The 16,251-nt window shown below is 39.1% G+C and overlaps 1 protein-coding gene across 1 annotated transcript in view; it reads right to left on the minus strand.

Moving 5' to 3' along the window:
• Nucleotides 1-16,251, minus strand: part of LOC107563990 (synaptotagmin-C-like) — a 40,956-nt gene that overhangs the window by 8,598 nt on the left and 16,107 nt on the right. Inside the window, exons 4-11 of the mRNA XM_016248969.1 lie at nt 12,361-12,537; nt 11,863-12,090; nt 11,606-11,714; nt 10,255-10,437; nt 5,201-5,327; nt 4,648-4,866; nt 1,778-1,898; nt 1,061-1,232 (exon numbers count right to left, since the gene is read on the minus strand). Coding sequence (XP_016104455.1) covers nt 1,061-1,232; nt 1,778-1,898; nt 4,648-4,866; nt 5,201-5,327; nt 10,255-10,437; nt 11,606-11,714; nt 11,863-12,090; nt 12,361-12,537 — 1,336 coding nt within the window. The remainder of the gene's footprint in view (nt 1-1,060; nt 1,233-1,777; nt 1,899-4,647; nt 4,867-5,200; nt 5,328-10,254; nt 10,438-11,605; nt 11,715-11,862; nt 12,091-12,360; nt 12,538-16,251) is intronic.

Raw genomic sequence — 16,251 nt, forward strand, 5'->3', positions numbered from 1 at the left:
AATATTGATTGTAGTTTAATATTAAACCTTATACTTCGCTGCTGTTGAATGCTTGAATCTGATTGTCTGACAAATGTTTTAAGGTATGCAATTATTTTCAGGGGCTAAAGTAGTTCCAGGCAGGTCTTGACCACATTACATGTCCATATCACTTCGCCCAAATGATTTCAGTTATTTCAAAAGGTCCTTACAGCCTACAACAGCAAAAGAACCAAAACCCATCAAGCGAAATCCCATCAAGCAAATATAGTAAACAACATCATTTTAAAAATGACAAATTATTTCCATGTTTTGGCCACAAAATTGTTTTATTATGTATGGAAAGCACATACTCTGTTTCTCCTGCTCTCTCTCCCACTCAAACACGCACACACACAGTGTTCAGCACTGACACACACTTGCACACATGGAAACATACACACTGCTCTGACAATTTTATCAGTAAATAGTTTAGCAACCTAAAAGATACATGTCATTTCTCACCAATAACAGCACTGTTCTTGAAGCAGATTAACTTCAAGTTTCGCTTTTAGTAGAGACACTGCTGCCGAACACTGCTGAGAGACGCACAGACTCACACACAGGTAATTCACACATCTCTCTCTCTCTCTCTCATAACTGCATTAACAACTGCACTAGTCTGCTTTCAATGATCCATTGAATTCATAAAAAAGGTGTAACTGGATAAATTTAATGTGAATAAGATTATTAATTTCTTTACAAACTTCTTTCTGACCCCAAACTTTGGAATGGTAGCATACTGTATATTACACTGGAGAAATATTACAATAGAAAAGTATTTACACAACTGGACTCTGTAGGAAACACTGTGTAGATCTAATTTGAATCTCTCCCACAGAACTTCAGTAAATGCTTTATTCTTTCAACGAATGGAAAAGCCATGTGTTCCTGAATAAGTTCTGTGAGACACAGCCTGTAAGCATGCCTAATGTTACAAGTAGGCACTTCCTGTCAAGCTTCATATCACAGCAGGGAGCTTGATGTGTTGCAGCATGTCTCAGAGCCCATCACAGCATGAAAAAGGCAGTCATGATCTTACCAGTCATAGTCCATGACGGCGATGATGAGCGACACATTCTCAATGTTCTCGTTGGGGATATCAAAGACCAGAGCCTCATTATACGTGGGATTGAGAGTATTCTTCTTTATGGACGTCTTCCTCTTTTTCAGCCTTCGACCTTCGCAAACCAGAGATGCCTTTACATATGGATCTGAGAAAGCAAGAACAGAAAGAGTGAAGGAGAGAGAAAATTTGTCAAAGAAATAGCAATGGCAGGACGTAATGCATCGACAACATAAAAAATTAATGCGAGTAACGGCATCAATAATTACTGTGCTAACAATGATACATTAACATTGCTTTTTTCATAATGCACCGGGATAGTGCAACATAATCATGTCCTATAAGAGGAATCTTTATTGCATTACTTGCTGTGATAATTAAATAAGCCAACACTAATTAAAGATGTCGCTTGTTCTTAAGACTGTGATGTTGATACCTTTATAAGGCGTTTCAGTTTTAACATTCAACTTTTTAGAGGTGCTATTTGATATTCAGAACTTTCAGAACTGATGGTTTTGTGACCTTTAATGTTATTTCACTATTCACATGCTGGATGTGTTACACCAAGGTTATTAATAAGCAGCAGTTTCATCACGTCTCACTGTCAACAATGTCTGAGGTGCTAATGAGGTATCGCTGTTAATTATGAGGGAATTAGAGGAATGGCTGGGGACCACGAGCGGGACCAGGTACCTGAGAAGCCCGTGAGGTCCATGGCTTTCAGATTGGTGGCCTTAATGATGGTGATGGTCAGTCGGCCAGCTGTTGGCAGGTAACACAGTGAGAAGTTCAGCTCGCCCAGGTCAGCTTTCTCCTGCAGACACAAAAAACATATTGAAAGGTCCAAAGTTCATTTTGAAGTTAGATTGTGAGTAATGCAAATGCTGAAAGTAATGCACAAAAATAAGGAAATTCATGGGGAAAAAAATGATTACACCGTCTTTCTTGAAATGTTTCAAAAATGTATTTGTCCTTTTATTAAGATGCAAGGATAAACTGAAGGAATGCCTGTGGCTTTTAATGCTTAATCAAAAATTTTTAAAGGATTTCTCTGTGCAATTCAAACGCAGCTCTGGCCTGCTGTGATTACCACAGAATTAATTTTATCTCGTCCTTGAATTTTTACAAACAAGAAGAAAATCATGTTTACAGTAATGCACTTGCAATGAAAGTCCACTTTAATAAACATTAAAAAACACTTTTTTGGAGTACAACCACAGGTTATGACCATGTAAATCCGATAAACGCTATAACTTAGAAAGCAAGACTACTGCAAAGAGACTGTTCTGAAGAATATGTGTTGAGATGCTATGCCTGTTTTTTCTCTTACACTCTTGGTTGAACCTTTCATCTTTCTCTCAAGTTCTTGTTCTGCCAGACAGAATTAATCATCAGCTATGACGAAAAAAGAACAAGGGTAGGAGAGGTAAACCAAAAGAGCTACAATATTTCATCAAAAACGTCAAGCGTCTGAGGTACATCTCCAAGAACTATAGGAGCTGCCAGCTTTGGGTATGGGTCCGTAAACGTGATGTGAAAGCTGCATTATGTGAGTGTTGTTTTTTTTGTTACACTCCAGCACTTTGAAAAATGTATTATACACCAAGTCATTTTTTCCCCTGAACCAGCTGAGAAGGTAAATCCGCTAATGCCACCTGAGCGGCCGATTGGCTGAATCCAACATTTCATTTACATTCATTCACATGTCAGACACACAAATGTCAGAAACATACTCAAATCCAGCATGCATTACTGAATATTTTTTACATTGTGCCAAATGTATCTTCTTTCCTTCATTTGACCTAGTCGTGCTGTGGAAAATTTAATCTACCTTATTTAAGCACACAGCAGCTTGTGTTTGATTTGATTTATTCTCTCTGTTCTCCAAAGGTGCAAACACATTTTAAAAGAACAATATTCTATGATCATGATAAAAATGTTTCTAAAAACTGCTCCATTAAGATGCATTGGCAATTTCTGAAGTGCTCTTGAAAAAAGCTCCTTTGCATAGTTGACCTTCACTAATTTCATGTAATTTTCTCTGGAAGGACGAGCACATGCATCACTAGATCACCTCACACCTCTGCTACCAACATCCCCAAGGACACATCATCATCATCGCCTTAGCATGTAATCACGCATGATTTTCAATTGTGAAAAACGTCTCATGAATATAAAATTAGGTTTTCAATTCCACTTCATAGAGATACGCAAGTACCATAAAAGATACCATAAAATCTGTCCTGGCTAAGGTTCTCATTAAATCCAGCACAATTTCTTGGGTGAAATTCACTAAACCGTGTTTGAGTGCAAAACCTTGCGTCTTAAACCACATACCACTCCAAAAACAGTTTAACAGGCACTATAGGCACAAACATAGCGTTGAATTTAATTTTAAAAGACATTTTTTAGACCTACCTGATTTAATCCATAAACAATTGTTTTGTTTGTATAAGTGAATGTTTTCAGGCAATATTAAATAATATTTTTGACAAATAAAAAAAAATAATTAATATTTTTTCAGTGTTGACTCTGTGCTTTATTCACAAAACTCAATGCTATTTGTCTTGAGTAATTATCAGTGCATATGTACTGCCCAGGGAAAGCAGTTTTGCTCAAAAGAGACATTTGTGCATATTTTTATTGATGGCAGTAGTAATTTATCAAATGATGATCAAGTAAAGGAGTATAGCGTTATATCTTGGCACATATCCAGAAGTTTGGTGCAGTCAAGCGCACTTCCAGCATTTCCTATTGAGGTGTTGGCGTGATGCCGATGTGTTCAGTGCGAGTGCTTTGACATATTGAGCAGTGGTGCTCATAGCAGACCCGGGTTTAAGTCTGGCCCGGTGATGTTGCCATCCTGTTCCCCTCTCTCATCTCTACTACTGTGTATGGCAAGAAATGTAGCAAAAAAACTCATCACTGTTCAGCATGGCTATTCAGCTGAGGTCCTTGATGGCCACTTTCCCGCAGGGTTTAGATTTAACCACAGTCTAAAGCATGTCAACAAGCTAATCAACTGATCACCCAAAATGAAAATTCTGTCATCATTTATTCACCCAACCTGTATGATTTTCTTTCTTCTGTGGAACACAAACGAATTTTGTCCACATAATGGAAGTCAATGGTCACCAAAACAGACCATCATTCTTAAAAATATTTTCTTTTTTGTAGTGCCAAAGAAAGTCGGTCAAACCGGTTTAGAACGATTTTTGGGTGAAGGATTTCTTGAAAATGACACGCAGGTGTGTTTGATTAGTGTTGTAACTCAACTCCCCGGGACAGCGGCCCTCCAGGACTGAAGCTGAATAGCCCCGCTGTACGGTCTCAGCATAGTACGTCAGATCCTGACAGTCGAACATCTGTTGTAGTGTAGCGGTCAGCATCCTTCATAATCTAGCACCCAGAACCGGTGTTTGTGGTGTTACCTAATTTGCATAAATCTTTCAGCAAATCACATGCTAAAACTCAGACAGCATGTGCAAATACACAACGCCATCAACTACTCACTCTCACCGACTCTAATGAACCTTTAATATGTGTTTGTGTCATTATCTCACCGCGGTTCCTTCTACGATGTCTCTCCAAACTGGCTTCTCCCCGGTGCCTTCACTGAAGTCCAGCAGGTTATCCACCACCACTTGACCTATGAGGTCATGTCTGGAGAAACGATCAAAGTCGTAGATGGAGAAGTGGAGCTTGCGCGAGTGCAGCTCCGCCAGAGGCACGCCGAACTGGAACGTCTCATTAAAAACCGGGTTGAGAGTTTTTCTGTGCACCTGCGAACCAGAGCCACGGAAAGACCAAGTGGAAATGAGAGAAAGTGAAGGAAATTAGATAAGCGGAGGAGCTGAGAGGGAAAAGTGAGCAAAGGGAGTGAACAAGAGATTGGTTAACATTAAAACTGCAAAAGCATAAAGTTAATTCAAAATGCACCGCCTGATATAGATGTATTTTTAGATGAACTAGGGCACTGGGAAAAAAAAAATCACACAGGCAGGCTGAGAAACGCAACCAGATCTTAATGAGTCCTAAGAGGGTCTGCCATCTGAACAGTGGATTATTGTAAAAGCAGGGAGCTGACTGCTGCCTCGCTAGGATAAAAAAAGATACCTTGGTCTGAAATTTCTTCTTCCTATCAGGCAGTAAGTAGATCTTGACATAAGGATCGGAGAAACCATTGGCATCCTTCGCCGGGAGGTCCAGGGCTTTCAGTATCTTAACCACCAGCTGCTCCGTGCTGTAAGAAAGACATGTCAACGACATGTTCGACCATAATTCACTTTGAACTATCTGGAAATTCCTGCGCTCGCTAGCCTGGGCGTAAGTTCATTTCAGCGTCATCTAACCAGCAATGACAAGAGCATTGGTTTATGTTGAAATAGGCTGACATCCAGGCCAGTATCAAGACAGCACTGCAGCACTGAGTTCAGTGAGGCTCAATGGCTGTCAGGTTCAGGAAAATAGGGGGAAAAAGAGGAGGTGCCAATTGTACAACCCAGCTCAATGGCTTGGAATTGACAGATGGGCAGAGCCGTACTTGAGCTGCGCAAGCTAAATGGATCTTGTACGAACGTGAATATATGAGATAATACATCCCTAATGTGAATATAAAGACATGAATATTTGATGCGTAATGCAATGACTGTGGCTTCCAACACTGGACTTTATAAATAATCCAGAGCTTATTACGAGGCAAACCATAGGTCATTTCATGGCTAGACTGTAGCAGGGTTGTTGCGGTCTGGTGCCAAGCACAGCACGACCGTGAACTTCTGAAGCACGAGGCTCACCCAGTGTTTGTGCAGATGTAAATAAGAGAGGCGGGGGAAGTTCTGTGGTTGCTAATCAGGCCTTGTTAGAATGTGTCTCTCAGTGTTAACAAAATGCGTCACCCTTTCATTAGGACACGTAAACAAATCAGCAACACTGGGGGAGGGAGAACACAAGCAAAAATCCAATACGGCCTTAGATTGACATGTCGATCATAAAGAATGTGCAGTGACATGGTACAAATCTCAACCAATCAGCATGGAAGCAAATAAGTTAATCATGTGATATTATCATCCAATCTGTAAGTGACAAATTTAATAATTCATTATTGTACAATCATGTAAAGACAAGGATTAAAGAGGTATTTACACTGACAGCAATTTTAAGAGATTCATTTTCAAGGACAGTTGGCGATTTCTAGCAATACGTGCGACAGCAACCCTTGTGCAAATAAACAGTATGTGCAACATAATTGGTTTCTAGTTTCATATATATCACAGAATATATATGCAAGCATTTGTACACCTATGCTGTTGCGTTTGCAAAACATTTTCGGCGCATCACAGAAAATATTTCCACAAAAATATTAAGCAATGTTTTTAACTTCAATAATAATATGAAATGTTTCTTGAGCAGCAAATCAGCATATTATAATTATTTATGAAGGATTAGCAGACACTGAAGACTGGAGTAATGGCTGCTGAAAATTCAGCTTTGTCATCACATGAACAAATTAAATTTTAAAATGTATCAAATGACTGGCAGGAGAGTTATGGGAATATGGTCGGAAGAGTTGTGTAGATGAAAATAACATTTTAAACATGATTCATATGCAATGATCAGTGCTGAAATCACCAATGCAAGTGCAAACAGTGATTCACCCCCTGAAATTGTTGGATAGCGGTCGAGTCGGACTGCCTACTAGCAACCAACAGAGAGACTCTAAAATATCCTGCGATGTAATCGCTGTGTGGCCCAAAAAACATAATTGCTAAAGTAAAATTACATCAGATTGCAAAATAAAATACTTGTAGACATTTCAAGTTTGAAAAAACAGTCCCAGATGCATTTTGAGCTGTCCAGTCTAATATACATTATATCAGTTTGGCGGAATTAAAATGAATATCACGGCAAGTGGCATGCAGCACAACAGCACACTTTAAATCAGGCTGGTCTTTAGAAATGTACGGTGCCATTAGCATTCAGGGCTATGAAAATATAATTGAAAATGACAGGCTCTGTCTTGCCCACATTAGAGTGAGCATTTAAAGCCACCCCATAGCCCCCACCCCAGTCATGTGTTGCACCGCCCCCCCCCCCCCCCCCTTTTACAATATCACTGCAAAACAAAAACCTCAAACAAAAGTCATGCACATGCTGTCTGAAAGCGCTCATCCGGAAAACGCAATGATCTCAGTTGGAATCTGACAAATAGACGTATAAATTAAAATAAATAATAAAACAACATTCAGCTCCAACCCTCATAGACAATGGGTTAGAAATAGCTGCTTTTCCCTCCGTGCCGCATGTGTTATCGGCCTACTGCTGTGCTGATAGAAAGCTACGTCCCACCGGATGTGACTCTGACTGACAGTGTCAACCTGCCCGCTATTCCCAAAATGCTTGTACATATTCGTGACATATTCGCATTGATGTTTTGCAAACGCAACAGCATAGCAGGAGGTGTGATGATGTCAATTAAACACACGGGGATGAGAAACAATCTTGGCCACTAGTGCTCATGTAAACGCGGTGCAACAATTCCGGTTGCATTTGCTTTAAAGGGGTCATATGATGCAATTTCAAGTTTTCCTTTCTCTTTGGAGTGTTACAAGCTGTTTATGAATAGATAAGATCCCTAAAGTTGCAAAGACTAAAGTCTCAAACCCAAAGAGATATTCTTTATAAAAGTTAAGACTCGTCCACGCCCTCCTAAAATGCCTCGTTTAAACACGCCCCCACATGTCTACGTCACGATGTGGGAAGATTTGCATAACACTGCCCAAATGTTCACGCAAAGAAAGAAGGCGTAACTTTGATTCTCGCTGTAGGAGACGCTATTTGTTTCGTTGTGAAAGCAAAAATACTTTGTTTGGTCTTCCAAAAGAGGACACAACTAGAAATCAGTGGTTAAGTTGCATTTACAACACTGTTTCAGAACGGTTTAACCCAAATATTCAGATGTGTGCAACGCATTTTACGGAGGATGCGGACTGTTTCCTGGGAAAGTAGCCTGCAATGCCGGTGTTCCAGTGAATTCAGTTGCCCTGTTTCCCCTTCGGCGCACATGCTGACCCTATACAGTCTATCATGCTGACAGATAATGCTGACTTACAGCCTGTAAGTACATTTTCATATTTAAAGGATTTGCCACTGATGATTCAAACGCGAGTTTTGAGCAGTGTAGAGTAGCGCTTGTTGTTTGACGTTTCTCCGATCACAAATGCAGACATGATTTTATGTTTACGAGTCACGATGCAACGCAACGCGTAAAAAGACAGTATAAGTCATTATAATCCGTAATTATGTCCCCACTGGATGCAACAAATTCCTCGTTTATAATGGGTTTTATTGGTTTTGTCTGGTCGCTCCGGGACACGCCATCATAGTATGGTAGTGGCGTAACATTTCCGTCACACGCTTGAGGTATTCGGCCAATCACAATTCACTGGATAGCTGGCCAATCAGAGCACACCTCGCTTTTCAGACCGATGAGCTTTGTAAAAATCGACGCGTTTCAGAAAGGCGGGGCATAGAGGAGAAACAATAATGTACAGTATGTGGAAAATAATGTGTTTTTTGAACCTTAAACCACATAAACCCATTTCATTACACCAAATACACAAAAATGACAAACAACAAGCCCTACCCTACACTGCCCAAAAAACTCGCTTTAAATATATAAAATATAAAAATTCTTTAAATATAAAAAATGTACTTACAGTCTGTGAGTCAGAACAGCCGGCATTGTAGTCTACTCTCCCAGGATCAGGAAACAGTTCTCTATAAAATGTGCTGCACACATCTGAATATTTGGGTTGAAGTGTTCTGGAACAGTGTTGTCAATACAACTTAACCACTGATTTCTAGTCGGGTCCATTTTTGGAAGGCCAAACAAAGTAGTTTCGCTTTCACAACGAACCAGCGTCACACGGCAGCCTACAGTGACCAGAGGCCGGGGGCTAGCGGGAGGAACAGCGGGAGGGTTAGAATGAGCAGAGGCGGGTGGGTTTGAGAACGGCGCGGCCAGCGATTTCGACAAAGTAGTGTCCAGAAGGACATGTGACAAAGAGCTTGTAACACTCCAACGAGAAAGGAAAAATTTAAATCGCATCATATGACCCCTTTGAGTGCAATGAGCAGCCAAAATGAACTTGATTCTGTACTCAGATGCTGTGTGACTGGGGACTTCAAATCACAAACGTTTGTGACTGCAACACTAAGTGTAACCGATAATCCAAAATCTAATCCAAAACTGGCTGACAAAGTTCTACCAGTTTACCGTGTCTACCATTATATTTCTCATCCCCAGCTCACCATGAATGTTTAAAACCCTCTCTCTTCCGAACACAAAAGATGTTAAGCAGAATGTCTAAGTTGCTCTTTTCCATACAATGCAAGTGAAGGGTGGCCACGGCTGTTCATTATATGTACAGTAAAACAGTAGCCCAGACATTCTGCTAAACATCTCCTTATTTATTCCACAGAAGAAAGAATGAAAAGGTTTAAACAACAAAAGGCAACAGCAAAACTTTTATTTTTAGGTGAACTATCCTTTTAATTCAAAAGCTTTCCATCTCATGCGCAAACGCAATCGTGACATACTCACCTTAGAACTCACAGTAGAACATAATAGACCGATAATACAATGAACAGGAACAGAGGTGTCAAATCATTTATTTGAACTACTCCCTATGTGTAAGGAATGAGATATCAATCTCCACTCACCCATCTTCATCTCTTTCTCTCCCTCGGCCTACTCTGTAATTCTGGCCGTAACACAGCGCTGTGCTATTATGTGTTGACAGGCTGTGCTGTTTAAAGTGGCTGGTCATATATAATTCATGAGTGAAACAGCCTCTCCCTCCTTCATTTCTCAAACATCAGCACTTTCCACCATTCTAATGTCCCTCTGTGTGATGGCAAAATAAAGGACCCGGTCTGACGTGCACGGGCTTGCCCACAGCAGGCCTGACTATAACTCATTGTGCTGACTGCAACTCCCCTGCTTCTTTCTCCAGCTCGCCTTTTCAATTGTGAGCCCTGCCGATGCGATCTATTTATAACCCACTGATGTATTGAGAGGCATGGATCCACATTGTGTGACAATTCCAAACTAGATGCTTCCCCGTGGGGAGAGGAGGGAATGGTGGAATGGTTTCGAGTGGACTCACTTGAAGGCGTAGCGCAGGAGGAAGCTGATTTTGCCGCAGGTGTCGCCTTGTTTGCCATCCCCCTGGTCTCCCTGGCGCAGCCGGTAAAGTTCTGGTTTGATCTGCCCAATGCTGGTCAGCTGCTCACTCTTCTCCTCACCATGGAAATCAGGGCTGGAAAGCTGGTGAGTCATGGGCTTAGGCCTGGAGAGAGACCAGAGGGTGAACACATTCACACATGCGCATGTATAGACAAACAGAGTGACTGTTAGGGGGAAACTAAACATCTTCAGATGATATTTCACCCCAAAATAAAAAAAGGCCTATTTGAACCTTTTGGATTTTTTGCATTGAATTTTCTTTTTTTTTAAATTCTGATTACTACTTCAAATGAGGGGAAAATGTGGGAAAATGTGAACGCAAAATTTATATATATATATATATCATTTTAAGTATGTTACAAAAAAATACTGTATTGAGAATAATGAGAACCTAATGAAAGACAAATTCCACAAAACTCAGAAGTAAAATACCCAGATGTCTTTAATTGTCATGACAAAATAAAGCCTGTTCTATTTAATTTTTTTATGCAATATATAATATTTGTAATAATACAATTTATTTATATAATATATTTCTTTTTTTTTTTAATGTGGGATTATTTATGACCATTTTTTCATGAAATTCACCCAGTAAGGTCGCTCTTTTTAAGAAACGAATTAAGAAATATTTTAGTCTGTTCTATTAAGAAAATTAAAAAAAATGGTCCAAATATACAAAAATGTGTTGATATACTGCATTCCAGTTTCGGGTAAGATGTTTTTTTTTAATGAACCTATACTTTTATTCAGCAAGGATGCATTAATGTGACAAAAAGTGACAGTAAAGGCATTTATAATATTACAAAGACTTCTATTTCAAATAAATGCTTAATGCATCACTGCTGATTCCACAAACACATGAAGCAGCACAATTGTTTTCAATGTTGCTAATAATAAGAAATGTTTTCTGAGCATCAAGTCAGCGTATTAGATTGATTTCTGAAGGATCACGTAACACTGAAGACTGGAATAATGGCTGCTGAAAATTCAGCTTTGCCATTACAGTAATAAACTACATTTGAAGATTTGAAGACATTTAGAATATATAGAAAACAGTTATTTTAACCTGTAATAGTATTTCACAATATTAGACAACAGGAAAAAACCTTTCAAAACAGTAGGGTATGTAAGACATTTTGAAAAGAAAAAAACACTATATTTTACTTCAATATAACGTTCTGCAAGACACAAACCACACACTCACTCCATCATCCTGTAACACACACATAGAAACCACAGACATGAACAAGGAACAAGAGAAGGTCACTGACCTGGTGGTGACCTGCTGCTGGGATTGGGCATTGGGCAGGTCTTTCACAGCTGAGCCTCCTTCTGTTGCCGGGGGCAACTCGGGAGATGTCTGGCTCAACTTAAGGTTTGCTGAAAAAGTGAGAAACCATTAGCCATAGAAAAGATGAAAGGAGTAGTTAAGAGAATGGAGAATAATTAACAACAATCATTGTCTCTTAGGTCTCACAAAGAGTAAAGTAGTGCTTCTGAGTTTGATACACAGCAGACTTTTGCTCACCAGCATTGTTGGGATAAGAGTCCATGTCTAGGTAAGAATGCTCCTGCATCTCCTGTGGACCCCCAACCACACCCCCCACTACCAGCCCCCCTCCGCTCTCCACCCCCGTTAGGTCGGAGAAATGGGGATGAGGCTGACCATGCTGCGAGAGCGAGGGATACAGCGAGGAAGAGGATTGAGTATCTTTCCTCTGCAACAAGGGAGGAAGGAGAGAGGCACCCCCTCCACCTCCAACCCCACCCAAACCAGCACCGCCGGGCAGGAGCCCCGACATCAAGCTCAGACCCCCGCCTTCCTTATCTCTCCACGGCAACCAGCAAAGCTTCCATGAGACGAAGAGAGAGACAGACAGCAGCACGATGCCACAGAACGTTACAATGACGGAGAGCAGACTCACTGAGATCTCTGAAACAGAGCGTGAGAGGGAGAGGGGGAGAGAGAGAGAGAGAGAGAGGAGAGTGTGGTTTATTACCTTGTAACTTTGAGAACCCCCTCCACCTCCAACCCCACCCAAACCAGCACCGCCGGGCAGGAGCCCCGACATCAAGCTCAGACCCCCGCCTTCCTTATCTCTCCACGGCAACCAGCAAAGCTTCCATGAGACGAAGAGAGAGACAGACAGCAGCACGATGCCACAGAACGTTACAATGACGGAGAGCAGACTCACTGAGATCTCTGAAACAGAGCGTGAGAGGGAGAGGGGGAGAGAGAGAGAGAGAGAGAGGAGAGTTTGGTTTATTACCTTGTAACCTTGAGAAGTAACAAAAATCACAAGGAATTTAATGCTTCTAGTTCCTTTATAATTACACTCATAATTATTTTAGGACTTGAATAATTGGTCATATCTATATACAAAACACATACAGTATACTTTATATTTAAAAAAGGAAAGAAATATAACGATTCTATTTCAAATTTCAATGAAAGCTTCCGGTTCCTAATAATTACACCAATGATTCTATTAAGACTCAAATAACTGGTCCTAACTATATAGTAAACACAAATACTCAATAAAAAAGTTCAACATTTTATGATTCTGGGTTAAATTCCACTGAACGCTTCTGGTTACTTAATAATTATTCTAATGTTTCTTGTAGGACTTGAATAATTGGTCCTAATTATTTACTAAATTATATATATATACATACATAAAACCAAAACTCATCTACTAAATTCAATAGCCTAATTAAAAAATATTTTTATTTAATATTTATATTTTGTTAAAGTTCCATTCAGAACAGTTCAGAATATCTATATTTAAACATTAGTTTATTTTAAACAACAATTAACAATTTTACAAATCGTTTTTGTTTACAATTCATACAAAAACACATGCACAAAACTACTCCAATAAGTAAAAAAAATCCTTCAGAGCAATTTATAAAAAAATATTTATTTATATTTAATTCATTTTAATATTTCAAAATTTCGGCTTGTTATAAGAAAACAGTCATATATTTCATTGATTTAAGTATCACAAGCCTTAAGTACACACAGCAGGCGTTCTCGGTTCATTTCGAGTTGTGGTTCAGTGATCGATTCAGTCAGTGAGTGAGTCATTAGACTGATTCAAACTGACAACTCACTGTCTTTTTGACCAGTTCATTACAAAGAACAGATTTTGTGACTAAATCCTATCCCGCTGTCAAAATCCTAACCTACTGGGTCCCCAAAGCAATAATAGAACTTCTTTTGGGGTACTTTATTTGGGGTGCCTGATTACAAATACGGCCATATTTGTTCATATATGCTGCCTTAAAGGCACAATATGTAAGATTTTATTAAAATTCACTAGAACAGTGTTATATATTTTGCTGACTTGTGTACTTACATTATCCCAAATGTTTCGAAGAATGTTTAAATCCAGAGAAATAAGCAATTTTAACTAGTGACACGGAGCGTGTCCATAGTGTCATTGTGTCACCTGCAAATGACGTCATAACCCCTCGATTTCCGGTTTTGTTTTGTAGAAAACATGGAAACACCAAAGACGCTTTAATAGACCGGTGACGACAGCACAGAGTAGCATTATAACAGAACTTTTAAATGTATCTAGTATGATAAAACAATGCTGCTTTTTTTCCCACATTCTCACGACCGGAAGGAGCGGGATCGGTCGACTGTGGCATAATAAAAGCTCCGCTGCTTTCGAGCCGTGTGTAACGCTCGTTCAGCAGCCTCGTTTCACTTCGACGGCTTTCAGCCTCACCCTGCTTCATTCTACTACGTTAATAAATAATTAGCTCATCCATGAACATGAGCCCCGTCAGATTGCACGGCATCATCTAACTACGCCTTTGCCTCTTTGTTTATTTTGAAGATGTGCCCTCTAGCGGCGAAAATTACATATTGTGCCTTTAACTATCATTTCTCTTTTATTTTTGACTTCTATTGTCTATTTATTATCTGTGTATAATTTTGCCATCTTTCTCTCTCATCACATTCAATTCACATTGCAAACTCACAACATTATTTATTTTTTCATAGCACTGTAGATTCAGAAGCGGTTCAGAAATAAATCATCGGTAGATGAATGCAGACATTAAAGAACAATAAATGGAAACGAACATCATGGAAATCAATCGGTTACAGTATTGTTTTAAAAATGCAACTAGGTTCTCAGTTCCCAACTCCCAACAAGCTTGATTGCATAACCTGGGAGGATGAACACTGAGATGTTTGAAAAGAAAAATGTGCAAATGAGGTAGCGTTGGCAGACAGATGCTGTGCTTGGGGAATGACTGGGAGAAGCCGAAGGAAGTGCAGAGAGAGAGAGAGAGGATCAGAAGGAGAAAAAGAAAAGGAGATGGCGCATTGTGCCTGTAAATTACCACCGGCTCTCCCAACATTCACTAGCTCTTATCTGAATACAAAGCCAAGAAAACGATGGATTTATTTCCAAGCAGAAAAAGTGTCAATGCCAATGCCAATTTCCACAAAGATGTCCTCTAAACTGTGATTAAGCCTTATGACTCTGTCTCTCACAGAGTATGAGCTTTCAATCATGCAGCCTTTAATAACAATTTCTAAGCGTGTGCATGAGTGAGTTACTTGAAAAAATTAGACTTTGGCAACTCGGTTTCAGCACCAAACAGCGACTCTCCAACAAGCAAGGACAAACAAGTGCCTGCCAATCAAGAAAAACAAAGGGCCTGTCTGTCAGCCTGACTCTCGAGAGCTCTATTCAGATCTCACACCCACATAGATCCTCCGCTTACACTGCACTCACATCACTTCCTCAAATGCGACACCCACCAGCTCTAAAAGCCCCCAGGGTGGTTCTACCTTAAGCTACTCTGTAATTTATATTATGCAAGGAGGTTATATTGTATGACTATCAGCTCGCCCTTCATTTTCCTTTCTGTCATGCCGTCTTTCTCAGTTTTTGTTCCACCATATTTGCTTCTGCTCCCAACTACTGTTTTCCTCCATGCATTGCTCACACATTTGCAGGTCTCCAAAGAATCAGTCAGGGTTGGGCAAAATTCAGAACTGGATCCCTTTAAATTTATAATTTGGAATTTTAATTGAATTGGCTACGTCTTACAGTTGTAAAGGAATTTAAACTTGAATAACAGGAAGAAAAATTCTTTGGACTGCAGACAGTCATAAAACAGTGATTTCAGTAATCCAACATAAAATAGGAAAGAAGAAAAACGTCAAAGTCTGAATCATGTGGTTTGGCTCCTTTTTAGAAGCTTTTGGTAAAATTTGAATATTGTGAGAAATTGTGTTCTTCCACCATGCTTCATTACATGGGAGCAGTATATAATACATTAATTTAGTAATACATATATAACATGTTAAAGAAATTAGGTTATATTCAAACTGTAAAACAATTTTTATGTACAAATCTCTCTCTCTCTCTCTCTATTTACATGATTTAAAGGTAAATATATAATTGTGGATTTATATATAGATATATATTAGATATATATATTACAACTATGTTTTACTGAATGTATATAATATATAAATCTACCTCTTTAAATTCATCTTTGGTTTTCATCCTGAGCGTTTCAATAAATATACATATGTTAGTGTGTGAGAAATTGTGTTCTTCCACCATGCTTCATTACATGGGAGCAGTATATAATACAGTAATACAGTAATACATATATAACATGTTAAAGAAATTAGGTTATATTCAAACTGTAAAACAATTTTTATGTACAAATCTCTCTCTCTCTATTTACATGATTTAAAGGTAAATATATAATTGTGGATTTATATATAGATATATATATATATATATATATATATATATATATTACAACTATGTTTTACTGAATGTATATAATATATAAATCTACCTCTTTAAATTCATCTTTGGTTTTCATCCTGAGCGTTTCAATAAATATACATATGTTAGTGTGGTAAAATGTATAA

This window comes from Sinocyclocheilus grahami, unplaced genomic scaffold, assembly GCF_001515645.1.
Source record: "Sinocyclocheilus grahami isolate Dianchi unplaced genomic scaffold, SAMN03320097.WGS_v1.1 scaffold901.1, whole genome shotgun sequence".
NCBI classification, from domain to species: Eukaryota; Metazoa; Chordata; class Actinopteri; order Cypriniformes; family Cyprinidae; genus Sinocyclocheilus; species Sinocyclocheilus grahami.